This window comes from Penicillium macrosclerotiorum, assembly GCF_028827735.1.
Source record: "Penicillium macrosclerotiorum strain IBT 26536 chromosome Unknown utg000003l_segment0_segment0, whole genome shotgun sequence".
NCBI classification, from domain to species: domain Eukaryota; kingdom Fungi; phylum Ascomycota; class Eurotiomycetes; order Eurotiales; family Aspergillaceae; genus Penicillium; species Penicillium macrosclerotiorum.
This window is the reverse complement of record NW_026643083.1, coordinates 1062918-1076417: the sequence shown is the minus strand read 5'-3', so window position 1 is coordinate 1076417 and position 13500 is coordinate 1062918. Positions and strand designations below refer to the sequence as shown.

The following is a 13500-nucleotide window of genomic DNA, read 5'->3' as shown; positions in this document are numbered from 1 at the left end:
TCCACTCTCTTTTCAACTCTTCACGCGAAGAATTTGGCTACTTCTGCCTTCCCCCTTTGATGTGTAACGTGTGTGTTTCGATATCCATCCTCTAGGTAGTCATAATTAGAAATGAATGTCTCTATTCTGATATCTGAAATATTTTGGTAGATTTGAAGCAATATCATCATGAGTTTTCCACATGCTCCGGACTCCCTGTCACCTTGTGTATCCGTCCATGTCTTATGTATAGCGTCTAATCAGTCCTCTGCCACTTCGTCATCTCGTCCTCTCCCTCCTGCTCCTCCTCGGCATCGTTCTCCTCGCGCGCCCTCACCGTCCCAGCTCCAGGGCCCAAAGCCGGAAATGATGGCGGCTCGCCCTCAGCAATCCAATTCCCCTCCTCGTCAAAATACTCATGCATGTTATCTGCTGTAATCCATCCTGAGCTGCCCTCCACCGGCGGCGGCAGATCTCCATTCGTCGATCCAATCGCCTCCTGCCCGAGCTGGTACAGCGCATACCCATGGTCCTCGACCGACATGAACTTCGCGTCCTCCTCGTCGTCCTCGTCACCCGGCTCCACGGGATCCGGATGCAGATTCGAGCATGCCGACATTGCGTTGTACAGCAGCTGTGCCGGCGCCTCCTGCGGCTCGTCGCTCAGGTCTTGTAGCGCCCGCTCTTCCGCCGTCCCCTCCACTGCTGCGCTCGTCTCCGTGTTGCCACCTGCAGCTTCGTCCTCGCTCGGCGGCACTACCGTTATCGTAATGCACTCCTCCTCGTCATCCTCAGACGGCGCCGTTGGTATCGCAATTTGCATGTAGAGCCCCTGCACCTCCGTGGCATCGCCGCCAGGCACGCGCAGACGTTGGATCGCATGCAGCGAGATCGATGGGTAAGGAATCGAGACGCCGGTTGAGGCAGAGGGCGAAAAGAGAAGGAGTTTTCTAGATGGATCGCGCGGCCGATTAGTTCGTCTCACGAAGCATAGTTCTTCAATTGCTGTACACTGCGAAGGCCCAGCTCGCAAGGGCCTGATCTTTGGAGCTAGAGGGGAATAAGCTCATGGGAACAAAAATGCCGTACTCACTCAGACGTCACCCAGGTATCCACGCCCTCAATAGCGATCTCAACGCTCTCTTCATCCTCGGTATCCTGCGGCGCGGCCGCAGCGTTACCGTTTGTGGAGGCGCGCTCGCCGCGTAGGGCATTCAGGGCTGGGTTGGCGACCAGGTCACGCTCAAGAATGACGACCTTGCAGCGCTGGCTGTGGTAGTGGAGCACCGGAGGGCCGTTGACGAACGAGGCTGGTGTGCGAGATTGGTGCTCCGCGATGGTGACATAGGTCGATGTCTCGGGGGGCGTTTGGAGGACCTCCATTGCTTTTTTCTGGAGCTCGTGGTTATGAGTGGGTACGATGTGCGAAGGGGTTGAGGGTTGAGAGTATGACCCTGCGTTTTGGGGTCGTGAAGGTGCGAAAAGGCGGCGGGAGCTCCGGGCGGAGGGCGATTAGAGATAGAGAGATACTTTCCCATGGTACTCGCTCCGCTGCTTTCGGTTGTCAGCTTCCAATATCGGGTATAATATGTGTATTTTTAGAAAAGGGAATCTCATTCTTATGCTTTATTAATAATAGATATGATTGACTCGTTGTTTTGATATATTAGAAAGCTACTATAGACATCGACCGACAAGGCTGCAGCCGTAAATATATGTTTCACCGCGTCTTAGATATAGCTACGTATATGGGCGGGGGACCCATTCGCATCTAGGGCCATGCAGCAGCTTCTCGTACTTCTTTATGGCCGAGGAACGGAGAGAATCTGATACCGATATCTAGTTTATAGATCAATAGCGACGTCAACCTTGGAACTTCAAGTGCTATCTATTAGATCAGCTTCTACACTGTGAAGATGATGATGTAGTTTCCCCGAAGGGAGCGAAGGGCCACATGCATTTTATTGGAATGCAGGAACAGTGGGCACTGTCATACTCGCGGGTAAAAGATTTTTGAGAATGCCGCACATTCCAGAGAGGGTCACGTAGTAGCGTAAAACGCAGACACCACACAGTTCAGAATGCCTTGACGATGACACTCCTGTTGCCTGCGCACTCCTGTCACTTGTGCACTTGGACCCTGCTTGGCCTCTTGCCCCCAACACTGAGGCGACCTATCAACTGTTTCTGCTGCTTATTCACATTGATCTTTTGTTTGTTTGGTTTTTTTTTCATTCCTCAAAGGGCTCAGTGTAGCAGAACACCCTGGAAAGGATTTTCCCGTTGGTGCTCCTGAGTTGAGATTTGTGGTATCCAAAAACAAGCCGATCGAAGTATCGGGGAGGTAGACCCAGTCTAGAATTCAGTCGGACTTGCTAACTGGGAAGCGTGTGTTGCTTTGTCGAATAGCTGCCGGCGTCAGTGCCCGGAACTCTTGTATCCCTATAAGGTTACTTCACACCCAGCCCACCAAATGCTCGATCAAGTTCTTCTTCTCCATCCCGGGGCATTATTGCAGGCAAAATTGCCGATCCCTCATCGGCTGAGGAGCTATCCAACAGGCTTGTCCCAGCTTCGCCCCTAGGGCCCTGAAGCCCAGCAGCTCGGCTCGGTTGTAGTAGCTTCTCTTCACGGTCTAGCCACCCGGGCGCAACGCGGCGCTTCTCAGCCAGCTCACGCTGCTGGATAGATTCTTCCCATGCCTTGATAGCTTCTGTGGCGTTGCTCTGGGTCTTCTTCAGGTGCTGTTCGAGGGATTGGCAGGCAGCCAAGATCTCATCTGGGTGAGCTGCATGTTCACCATTCGAGGAAACGACATAACGAGCTTTATTATCAGGGTTGACTGGATCGACCGTCACTGACGGCGGGAGGGTCGAGGAGACTGATTTGTAGGTGTAGGGAAGGGTGACAGAGGTGGGGAGACTGATGAAAGGCGAGACAGTCAAAGGGACCTGGGCTAGCAGGAGATGAGGACCTATGAATTGTAATATTGTCAGTATTCCTAGAAGCTAAAGGACTGCTCTATGGTTCTCAGCGATCAGATACTCACGGTACGAGTCATACATGGCTGAAGAAATAAGAGGGTGCTCTGCAGCCCAATGGATGTAAAGGGCGGGGTGTTCACAATGCGGAGACGGAGCCGATGCTCACCGCCCGCGAGCCGAGGCCTTCAGGCGAGAAAGTAACAAACACGCAAGACTCGAGACATTCAAACAATCACATCCACCTCCTGCACTGGAACCATTGCGACGAAGCCGTTTTTGCGGCGGTCTTGCAGCCGTCCCAAGTGGGGTCCCGCAACCGGAAGCACATCCCGCAGCAAGTGGCTCGACAGCGCCCGCGACTGTTGCTGTTCATGGACTAGAGGCCGGCTTGCCCCGGCCGACTAACCAATGCCAGCGTCGTTCCCTGTCTTTCTGCATGGTCTTTGACTATCTAGAAGTTTGGTTTGCGGCCTGCACAGCCGTTTGATCTGCCTTTTGCTGGATATATTTTAAAGTCCCCCCACGAGCTGCGGGCGGCCATGTGCATGCACCAAAGAGCGTTTCTACAGGACAGGACATACCCAAATTTCAATCTGCAATGGCATACTCTTTCCCTCAGGCCAGAAAACCCCTCGAAGGATCAGATCCAGGCCGAATAGCCCGCTGTGGCCCGACGGTCTTTTTGCTGTTCCAGTCTAGTTTGAACCCGCGGTTCCACTTTGAAACCCAAGAACAAAGAACATTCGTGGCAGTCCTGAATCCTTGCTTGACCAGATAATCCCCCAATGCACGACCGGCATTAGCTACACATCATTCGTTTTCCCAGCCGGATCTTTCGCTAGCCAGTGGTCTTGTCTGAGGAATACCATAATCCCTGTAGCTCATGGCATGCGGGGCATGCCGTTAGTCAACGTCGTGCCGTGAGGCTAGGAATTGGAAAGTTGCATTTCCTTATATAGCCATTATTGCCAATTAGTTCCTCTCTCTCTCTCTCTCTCTCCCCCTTTTCTGATCGGGGTTCTCCCAATGCAACCGTATTCAAGTCATTCTACGAACTTTCTCCAGTAAACTATCCATCCACGTTCTATCAATCATGACGCTGGACGAACAGATTACCCCTGTCCGTGCGCCCCTGTCTCGAATCCAAATGCTACGTTATCATCAGCTGATGCCTGATAGGATCCGGATTTGCATCTGTCGAAAGACATCACAGATCCCGATGATTGGCAATCGTATGTGGACACTGAAAGGTTATTTATTTGTGATGAGGTCTAAGATGAGAATTAGGGAGACCACCTCGCTTGCCTCGACGATCTGCAAAGGTCTTCTTGAAAATGGTCGAAGGTAGAGAAATTATTCAAACTCGCTCCCGAGGAAAAAGCTGATCAGATAATGAGATACCAAACCCTGAGGGCTACAGACTCTCAGTGAGTAGATCTACGCTCAGGTACCAGCCCGAGAGATTTGTATTGACCCATTCAGTGTTCCATCCGATGACCAGATGTTTGAGACTTATGAACTTTCGTAAGCAATGAAACCATCTTCCTTGCCCCGATGGGTTGCTAATATCGACAGGCACTTGCTTGCGTTCATCATAGATTCTCACCTTCCAAACCCTCTGTTTCAAGCGCCAGTGAAAACACCGAAGGTTTGTTGAGCTTGGTACCAGATGAATAGCTCTGTAACAGTGCATCACTAATTCGGATAGAACATTCTTGATATCGGAACTGGAAAGGGTTCATGGGCCATGTATGTGCTCGTAAACCATCCTGTCGAGCCTGTTTCTTTTCTTTCCTTTTTCTTATGTGGCTAATTAATTCACAGTGATGTTGCCGACATGTTTCCGGAAGGTAAGTGTCTGATTGCTATGATGGTTTCTGGTTTCCACATTTTTTAACTCCTCTAGCAACTGTCCGTGGTGTGGATCTCTTCCCACCCCCGGTCACTTGGCTTCCACCAAACTGCGTCTTAGAGGTGGACGATATTCTTCAACCGTGGACCTGGCGTGAGCCTTTTGATTTGGTTCATCTGCGGCTGCTTGACTCTGCATTTACGCCCGAGGAAACCGACCTCGTGTATAAGCAATGTTTTGAGTGGGTCTTTCTCAATAATCTCTCTTCAAAGGAAAAAGCAAGATGCTAACATTCGTATTCATTCCTCCAGACATATTCGACCTGGCGGATGGATCGAGCAGCTCGAGATGAGCTCTTTTGTCGACTGCGACGATGGAAGTATGCCTGAGGATAGTATCCTCAGAGGCTGGGGTCCTAGATTCACCCTCGCCGCCGACAAAGCAAACAGACCCCTTGGTATCATGCGAACTTTCCGTGAGTCCATTGAGAAGGCTGGGTTTGTAGATGTCCATATCAAAGATTACAAGTGGCCCATCGGCCCCTGGGCCAAGGACAAGCAGTTGAAAGAGGTGGGCGCGGTCAATTTCCGACACTGGCAGACTGGAATGGAGGGGTACGGCATGTGGCTATTGACCAAGTTTGGCGACCCTGTGCCCTGGACCAAGGAAGAAGTACAGGTCTATGTGGCTAAGATGCGGAAGGAATTGTCTAACCCTCGCATCCATGTTTATCAAAAGGCGTAAGTATCTTGCCTTACTTGATTGCTTCAGATGATAGGCGACGATTTGAGCTAACTGATCCCAAAGGAGAAGAATCTGGGCTAGAAAGCCTCTCGAAGGCGAGAAGGTTAAAAAAGAGGAAGAGGAGATTAAACAGGAGAAATAAGAGAGACCAGAGGCGGATAAGAGATTGGAATTAAAAAAGCCTTGGTTCTAGACCTTCCATTACCAGGTGCGATGATTGAAACGTGACACCTGTAATCGGCATATTTACTTGCACTGCTTTTCTTTGCGATTGGGGACCGCAAGCTATGCCTGGTACTTCATTTTTGAGTGGAGATTTGTATTGCTCATGATTCAGATCCTTTCCATGAAAATGCTTAGTGAAAGGCATCTTTGGACGCCACTACTTGACTTCCATTCCAAGGGCAACCCATCCTGTGTACAACCTGTCGATCATTATTGTCGGAAAATATTTCCATAGCTATAGTGAAGTAGGCCATTGATGACATAATATTCTGCCGTGTATCAACAATAGAGTTACTAGTCAACTCGCCTGTTTCCTGAGGCACGCGTGTAGTCTTTTGAAGCTGAAAATTTACTAAATGCACCAAGATGAGAGGCGGACACCCCTGGAATATAACGAGTATCCTCAATTTACGTATCTTGAGCGCTACAAACTGACATAATCAATCGGCGGCAGGCGGAAGGATAGGCGGTAGAAAAATGATGAGGGCCTGGCCTGGTGTTGGTGTAACCTTGGCTGAGATTGTCATCTGTCTGTTCGAAGCAACCAAAGAAAAAAGAATCTCGCCATGGAACTACTTCCGCGCCAAGCTCTTAATGTCATTATACCACCCCTGGCACCGTCCATTGAGAGTGATCGGTTACGCCTTCGTCCGGTTACTGAGTCTGACCTTCCTGGTCTCTTTGCCATTCGCTCTCGCCCAGAGGTTGCCAAATCAAAGTAAGTAATGAGCTTGGAATGCTTTTTATTTGGCACGCAGACTATATACGTCGATTTCTGTATGCTGATCTCTCCAGCTACCCCAAAACACCCTTCAAATCCATCCAAGAAACCCGCGAGTGGGTATCAAGCAAAGTATTCACAGAGGGAAATTCCGATATAGTTGGGCGTTCTTTTAATTTTGTGATTCTGGACAAGTCTATTCCCGAGAATCAGGAACAGATCATTGGATATGTGAGCGTCAACTGTGTTGTTCCGTGCCCTGAAATCGGATATTCGCTTCTTCCCGAGGCCTGGGGCCAGGGATATGCGACGGAGGCACTTAAACTGATGTTAAAGCTTTGGTGGGACCTGCCTCGACGTACGTGGGGCGATGATCCCAACGACGAAGTCGAGAAAATCTATGCCATAAGTGAGCAAACAAATGTTGGAAGTTGTTGTGTTCTCAGAAAGTGCGGATTCGAGATTGAGAAAGAAGCTCGATTTGAGACCACTGAGCTCTATGTGTGGGGTTTGAAGAAGCCAGTCTGATGTTGCGACCTCATTCTATCAATTGATCTCGAATGGGAAAACCGGAAGAGAACTGTAACTATAATGAACTGTAAAGAGCTAAGTTATAATTCTAAGTATGAGTCTATATCTCTTCGATCAAGGAACCGGACTTGTTTATTGAAATCATGCAACGGGGAGTGGTACAGCATGAAGTCCCTACAGAGTTGCATGACAAACCCCTTCATCGAGCATGATGATGATCTAGGTTTTGACCCCATCTAGGCATTAGTCAGGCTTCAAACATAAATGATTGTTGATGTCGAGTTGTGACGGATAAGCTGACATTGTGGCAGGCTTTCTTTCACCCTCTCAATGGGACCGACGGCTTTGAAGTAACTGAGTTAAAAGTTTTCCTTTTCTGTGTTTCCTTGTTGTCAATGATGAGGTTACAAAGAAGTCATAGATACTACTTCTCCTGCGGTTATTTTTTTTTGATGTAAACCAATGATGACACCTAGGAGTTGAAAGCTTGAGAGCACGACCTTATGGGGAAGTAATTATGAGAACTTTTCGGTCTCCCTTGTGACACAACCTAATGACATTAAATGATCACCCGATCTCGGTGCTGTTTTTCAGATTTCGATGCTCTTGGGAGGCCCGAGAGAACCATACACCATCCGACAGCTTCGCGGTTGAAAGACAATAAAGCCATTCGCCCCGATGATGGTTACACCCGCAATCTGATGCGTATTTCTTCAACAGATATTGAGACAGGGGTGATATGAACGTGTGGACGATTTTCATTGACACCTTAATTTTGCCTAAGATCCATGATATCACATGCCTTGCACAAGGTTTCTACGGGGAAACACTAATCCTTTTCCTAGCGCTTTTATGACAGTTCGAGGGTAGTATCAGCTTACATACTTTTGACATTGTACACCTTGGTCCTTCAGGAGCGTTCCAAGACCAGTTCCTTGATCTTTATAAATATGTGCCTTAATCTTCGGCATTCAGACTTTCAAATCCATAATTAGAAAGACAGGTGCCTGCTGAAAAGAACTCATCTTTATTATATTTCAAGACCAGTGGAAATTCGAGTCAAAATGATTGGCAAACTCATTCTGTCTGCGAGCCTCCTCTTTGCAGGAACTCAGGCCCAACAAGCTGCCAATTGTGAATATCAGTCTTTGAAGTGTGGCTCAGTGCTCCTTGCTGCTCCTTACAGTGCGTATACGTCCATTCTCTAATCCATGAAAGTTTCTTCCGTCCAATCAAGATATCTGATATCATGGGTACCAGGCTATACCACCTCACAGCTTATAGCTGCTGTCAATGATACCCTCTCTATTCCAGTTCTCTCTGTAGCCCAAATTTCGCAGACACTATTCCACTGTACAGATATTCTGGGAACTATCACTGGAAACTCTTATTGCTTTGCTGGTTGCGACACCAAGCCCGGCACAAGAAACGACCAATGCGTCCTGTAAGGACTGTGTGAGGAAATATCAGAAAACTCCAACTTTTTGATGGAAGATATAAATAGTCTGCTGCTTGATGTAGTGCGAAAGTTGATAGCTGAATGTGGACATCCAATGCTTTTTCATTCCTTTGCTGGGTGTGCATCATGAATACTCCATTTATGTTCTTGGCCAGAATGAAATTTGAGGATATTTCTCCAAATAAGAAAGCATAATCCTTCATACGTAATTAGATTCGGGCTTATTCTTGTCGTTTCATGACAGATAATACCAAAAACAATTATGTGCTCTTACTTATTATTACTATATTTCAGGCATGGCGCGATGACAAACGACATCACAATAGCTCTATATATACTTATTGTTTTTAAAAGATAGAGTAATTGGTACATGTATGGTAGATATTATGGTTAATGCATACTTAAAACGAACCGAGATCGGAGGTAGATTCGGTCACTGCTTCCCTGTGGAATAGCCGAGAAAGCTAGTTCAGTAGATACAAATATTTTATTGAAAATAACTTATTTTATGACAAAGGAGAGAAGATTTTTCGACTTGGCAGTGATATCCTTCCATCAAGAGGACTCTTCCTCCCTTTCAGTCTTTTTTGACTTCCTTTTTCTTTTTCTTTTTAAACAACCAGATTAGAAAGGCGTCGGTAACGCCATCGTAGCTGGGCCCATTCCAGTGCAGTTATTACCAAAGCACCAGGTTTGACATTGCCGAACACATGAAATTGGAGGAGGCCCAATAGTTGTTGTAACGGTCACCGTAGTAGTGCTTGTCCCGCCTCCCGGTGGGGGGCATGTCCCATTCGAGGATATTTGACACTGATCATCCACGGTTGAGTTTTGAGAATCAAGGCATCCATTGATACAAAATGAGTTTCCAGTTATATTGCCGAGTATGTCCAAACAATGAAAAACAACTTGGGGCAGTTGTTCCGCACTCAGTGGAGGGATAGAAGGTGTCTTGTTTACCGCGAGTGTTAACTCGGTTAGATTGTATCCTGCCAGTGATTTGTTAGTGAATGCAAATAGAGACGAATACGATCATACCCCTCAATTCTGGGAATAATCATTTCTTTTTGGAACAGTCTAATGCCCACCATATGTTGATATCAATGTATAGCCACACTTTTCCGATAAATAGATACATGGCCTCGTGAAGGCCTCGATTCTATGATAAAGAGCCGAGGGCAGGAGAACAACTGCTAGCCAGTGCAACTGGCGCATTTTGAGGCGAGCGAAAAATGCAGGGCTATTTGCTATTTCAAGGAAAGAGCAGAGCCGACGATTTTGAGTCGAGGCATAGAACTTGAATAGTTGGTATATAGCATTATGATGTTGTTTTCTCGGCGAGGGGAAGTATTTTCAACGGCATAGCGACATAAGCTTTGCGCCATTTTCTATCCGTAAATGGATACAGATTGCTATGGTCCCAGCGTCCTACATGGATAATGCAACCTTAAGGCATGATTTGACCAAGATGGTGCCGTTGTAACTCCCGGGACTCTACTTCTATTGGGGGATTGGTGACCGATGAATCTTGTTCACCCTGAACATGCGCGGGAAATATCTGGCCCGATAAACCGTTGACAGATTGGCGACGAGATTCGAGGTAGGAAACTATTCAATATAGATGGATCGGGTCGTCTTTTTCACGGGCTGGGTTCACATCCAAGCCTCTTGTGCTCCCAATCGCCCTTTCGAATGTTCTCTCTCCGTCGTCAGGGCCATCCTTCGGCTGTCCCACCTATGACCCCACTGTCTACTTACAATTCAGTAGTCGACAGCTGGACGTTTAGCTTAGAAATCTCGATTGGTCTTGTGCTAGGCTTCGGGCTCGCTCATATGCAAGGCGCACTATGGTATTGAGAGCCAGAGGGCTCGGACCAATGCAGGCTGTCCTTTTTGGGTAACTCGCACGGATAGCAAGCTTTAGACCTTAGGTGGTTTTCTCGGTTCAATGTCTATCATATCGACTGGTTGTTCGCAACCAGCTCAGTCCATTCCAGTCCTCAGCCTAGGTACTGTATACCACCGCCAGTGTGAATGGATTTGGCCCAGCGCAGCTCCTTGAATCTACATGGCTTGTCTCTACCGCTCATTGTAGGTAGCATGGAGGGCATTGCTCTTGGCACTACGAAAGTCCAGTGGTGATGGTTCTTGGATGAAGGTGATCATTATCATCGAAGATAGTTAGTATTCAAGGGACAGCCAGTCGTTGACATACATTCTGGAAGGTATTTTCCCTCTAGCGGGTACAGATCTCCTTTTCAGCACTTCCAACAGAAACAAAAAAGATCGCAAAAAACGAAACGAGTGAGCGAAACCTCCAAACTTTCAGGGACCGGGCGTTTGTGGCCTCGGAATCCAGGCACCAATTACGCGATGGCCCAGTGAGGCTGATGCCCAACTCCCCAACTGGTTCTACGCATTTGGTCCAATTGTGTGGGATCGCAGGCAATTTGATTGCCGTCTCCAAAGCCCTACACGATCCTAGCGCAGGCCTTAGCGTATTGCCGAGGCTGGTCCGATCGGATCGTGCTGGTGTTGCTGCGAAGTGGACGGAGCACAAGAGGAGACGAAGCCAGCATGAACAGCGGCTAGTTAAGCCCAGCCCGCTTATCCAATTTGTTTCTCTTTTTCCCAACTTCAACACATCAAACCCTCTCCACACGCGACCTTCCCACCCCCTTTTTCTTGTCCTCCAACTCGTCGCTCAAGGTCGATTCGTCTCCCGATCTCCATAGGGATCTTCATCAGTCCTATCTTTCCCACCCCCTCTGGGAAATCCTTCCCGCCTGCGCTGAATCCACCCCGCCTCAGCTCCGCGCGGTTGAAACCCCCTCCTCCCTCCTCGTCCCTCCCCTCTCTCCGTACTCCGTCTGATTGCCCAAATTTTCCCCGGGATCTGAACTCATTCAGACGGACACCATGGATCGAACTCTTGCGCGCGCAGTGACCGAAAAGAAGCCGGTCCCCGAGATCGACTTCACGCTGCACACCATGGAGGATGGCATGCAGGTGTCGACAACGGAACGGGTTGTCAAAGGTAATCCTCACGGCTGTCCACTGGCGATATCCTGTCACAATTTGACCACTGACCTTGGCCTGATCATGCAGAGGTCCAAGCGCCGGCTCTAAGCACCCCTCCCGATGATATGTTTTGGTCTCCCGAAGACCCGTCCAAGCCCAATCTCCAATATCTGAAGCAGCACCTCTATCGCGAAGGTCGTCTCACAGAAGAGCAGGCGCTGTGGATCATCCATGCCGGGTCGGAGATTTTGCGATCGGAGCCCAATCTCCTGGAAATGGATGCCCCCATCACGGTTTGCGGTGATGTTCATGGACAGTATTATGATTTGATGAAGCTGTTTGAAGTGGGCGGCGATCCGTCCGAGACACGGTATCTCTTTTTGGGCGACTATGTTGACCGTGGCTATTTTAGTATTGAGGTATGTTCTGCATCTGCCGTGGGATTATCAGATGGAATGCTCCGAATCTTCAGTAATCTAACGTATTCCTCTCTCTCCCAGTGCGTTTTGTATCTTTGGGCCTTGAAGATCTGGTACCCAGACTCTCTTTGGTTGCTGCGAGGTAACCATGAATGTCGCCACTTGACCGATTACTTTACCTTCAAGCTGGAATGTAAACACAAATATAGTGAACGGATTTACGAGGCTTGTATTGAGTCCTTCTGTTGCCTGCCGCTGGCGGCAGTCATGAATAAGCAGTTTCTCTGCATTCACGGCGGTCTCAGCCCGGAGCTGCACACCCTCGAAGATATTAAGGCGGTAGGTCATTCCAACACAGTGTTCCACGATGAGCTCATGCGCTGTGGCTAACCTATTTTCGCATAGATTGATCGATTCCGTGAACCCCCAACTCATGGTCTGATGTGTGACATTCTTTGGGCTGATCCTCTGGAGGAATTTGGCCAGGAAAAGACCGGCGATTTCTTTATCCACAACAGCGTCCGTGGTTGCTCCTATTTCTTCTCCTATCCTGCAGCATGTGCCTTCTTGGAGAAAAACAATCTGCTCTCTATCATCCGAGCCCACGAAGCGCAGGATGCCGGTTACCGCATGTACCGGAAGACTCGTACGACCGGTTTCCCGAGTGTGATGACCATCTTCAGTGCTCCCAACTATCTCGATGTCTACAACAACAAGGCCGCAGTTCTCAAATATGAGAACAACGTCATGAACATTCGTCAATTTAACTGCACTCCCCACCCGTACTGGCTGCCAAACTTCATGGATGTCTTTACTTGGTCTCTGCCCTTCGTTGGTGAGAAGATCACCGATATGCTCATCGCCATTCTCAACACCTGCTCGAAAGAGGAACTGGAAGAGGACGACACCCCCTCCTCTGTATCACCGACTGGCCCCGTCTCCCCTCCTTTGCCCATGGATACCGAGTCCAGCGAATTCAAGCGCCGTGCCATTAAGAACAAGATTCTTGCCATTGGTCGTCTCTCTCGTGTCTTCCAGGTGCTTCGTGAACAGTCAGAGAGTGTAACTGAGCTGAAGACTGCGGCTGGCGGTCGTCTTCCGGCTGGAACTCTCATGCTGGGTGCGGAGGGCATCAAGCAGGCTATCCACAACTTTGAGGACGCCCGAAAGGTCGACCTGCAGAACGAGCGCCTGCCTCCTAGCCAGGAGGAGGTGTTTAAAAAGAGCGAAGAGGACCACCGTGCTGCGATGGAGCGTGCCGAGCACGAGGCTGCTAACGATGCCGGGCTTGCCACTATTGCTCGACGAATCTCCATGTAAGAAAGACTATCCTCCCCCTTCTTTTCAAACTACATATCCACGACACAGCTACTAACCCGGTTTTAATAGGTCCGCCGGTTCGGGTCGCAATCGTCGCCCACGCGAGGCACGAGACACCCGGGAAGCCTAGAAGGGCCTTGGTATTGAATTGAGTTAAGATTACGACCCCACGATCTGTGTATTCCCTGCTTGCTGCCCTCCAGCGCACACGGCCTTCTCGCCACGATATGATCGATACGATACCC

General features: G+C 48.9%; 5 protein-coding genes across 5 annotated transcripts; 3 read left to right on the top strand and 2 right to left on the bottom strand.

Annotated features, from left to right (window-relative positions):
• Positions 1 to 235: 235 nt before the first annotated feature.
• N7462_003283 (Voldacs domain-containing protein) lies at positions 236 to 1362 on the bottom strand (the record flags this gene model as incomplete). Its single annotated transcript, XM_057075009.1, has 2 exons — positions 236 to 929; positions 1073 to 1362. The coding sequence occupies 2 exons, from the start codon at positions 1360 to 1362 to the stop codon at positions 236 to 238; spliced, it is 984 nt and encodes a 327-aa protein (XP_056934514.1).
• Positions 1363 to 2429: 1067 nt separating this feature from the next.
• On the bottom strand, positions 2430 to 3044 carry N7462_003282 (uncharacterized protein; the record flags this gene model as incomplete). The annotated part of the gene is made up of 2 exons (XM_057075008.1): positions 2430 to 2953; positions 3029 to 3044. The coding sequence occupies 2 exons, from the start codon at positions 3042 to 3044 to the stop codon at positions 2430 to 2432; spliced, it is 540 nt and encodes a 179-aa protein (XP_056934513.1).
• A 1012-nt stretch (positions 3045 to 4056) lies between these two features.
• Positions 4057 to 5701, top strand: N7462_003281 (class I SAM-dependent methyltransferase; the record flags this gene model as incomplete). The annotated part of the gene is made up of 11 exons (XM_057075007.1): positions 4057 to 4083; positions 4143 to 4195; positions 4251 to 4307; positions 4361 to 4390; positions 4446 to 4487; positions 4539 to 4611; positions 4672 to 4712; positions 4788 to 4813; positions 4870 to 5056; positions 5127 to 5555; positions 5623 to 5701. The coding sequence occupies 11 exons, from the start codon at positions 4057 to 4059 to the stop codon at positions 5699 to 5701; spliced, it is 1044 nt and encodes a 347-aa protein (XP_056934512.1).
• Positions 5702 to 6350: 649 nt separating this feature from the next.
• Positions 6351 to 7033, top strand: N7462_003280 (GNAT family N-acetyltransferase; the record flags this gene model as incomplete). Its single annotated transcript, XM_057075006.1, has 2 exons — positions 6351 to 6502; positions 6580 to 7033. The coding sequence occupies 2 exons, from the start codon at positions 6351 to 6353 to the stop codon at positions 7031 to 7033; spliced, it is 606 nt and encodes a 201-aa protein (XP_056934511.1).
• Positions 7034 to 11414: 4381 nt separating this feature from the next.
• On the top strand, positions 11415 to 13385 carry N7462_003279 (serine/threonine-protein phosphatase 2B catalytic subunit; the record flags this gene model as incomplete). The annotated part of the gene is made up of 5 exons (XM_057075005.1): positions 11415 to 11532; positions 11604 to 11935; positions 12017 to 12274; positions 12341 to 13251; positions 13325 to 13385. 5 exons carry the CDS (start codon positions 11415 to 11417, stop codon positions 13383 to 13385), a joined length of 1680 nt encoding a protein of 559 aa, XP_056934510.1.
• Positions 13386 to 13500: the final 115 nt, after the last annotated feature.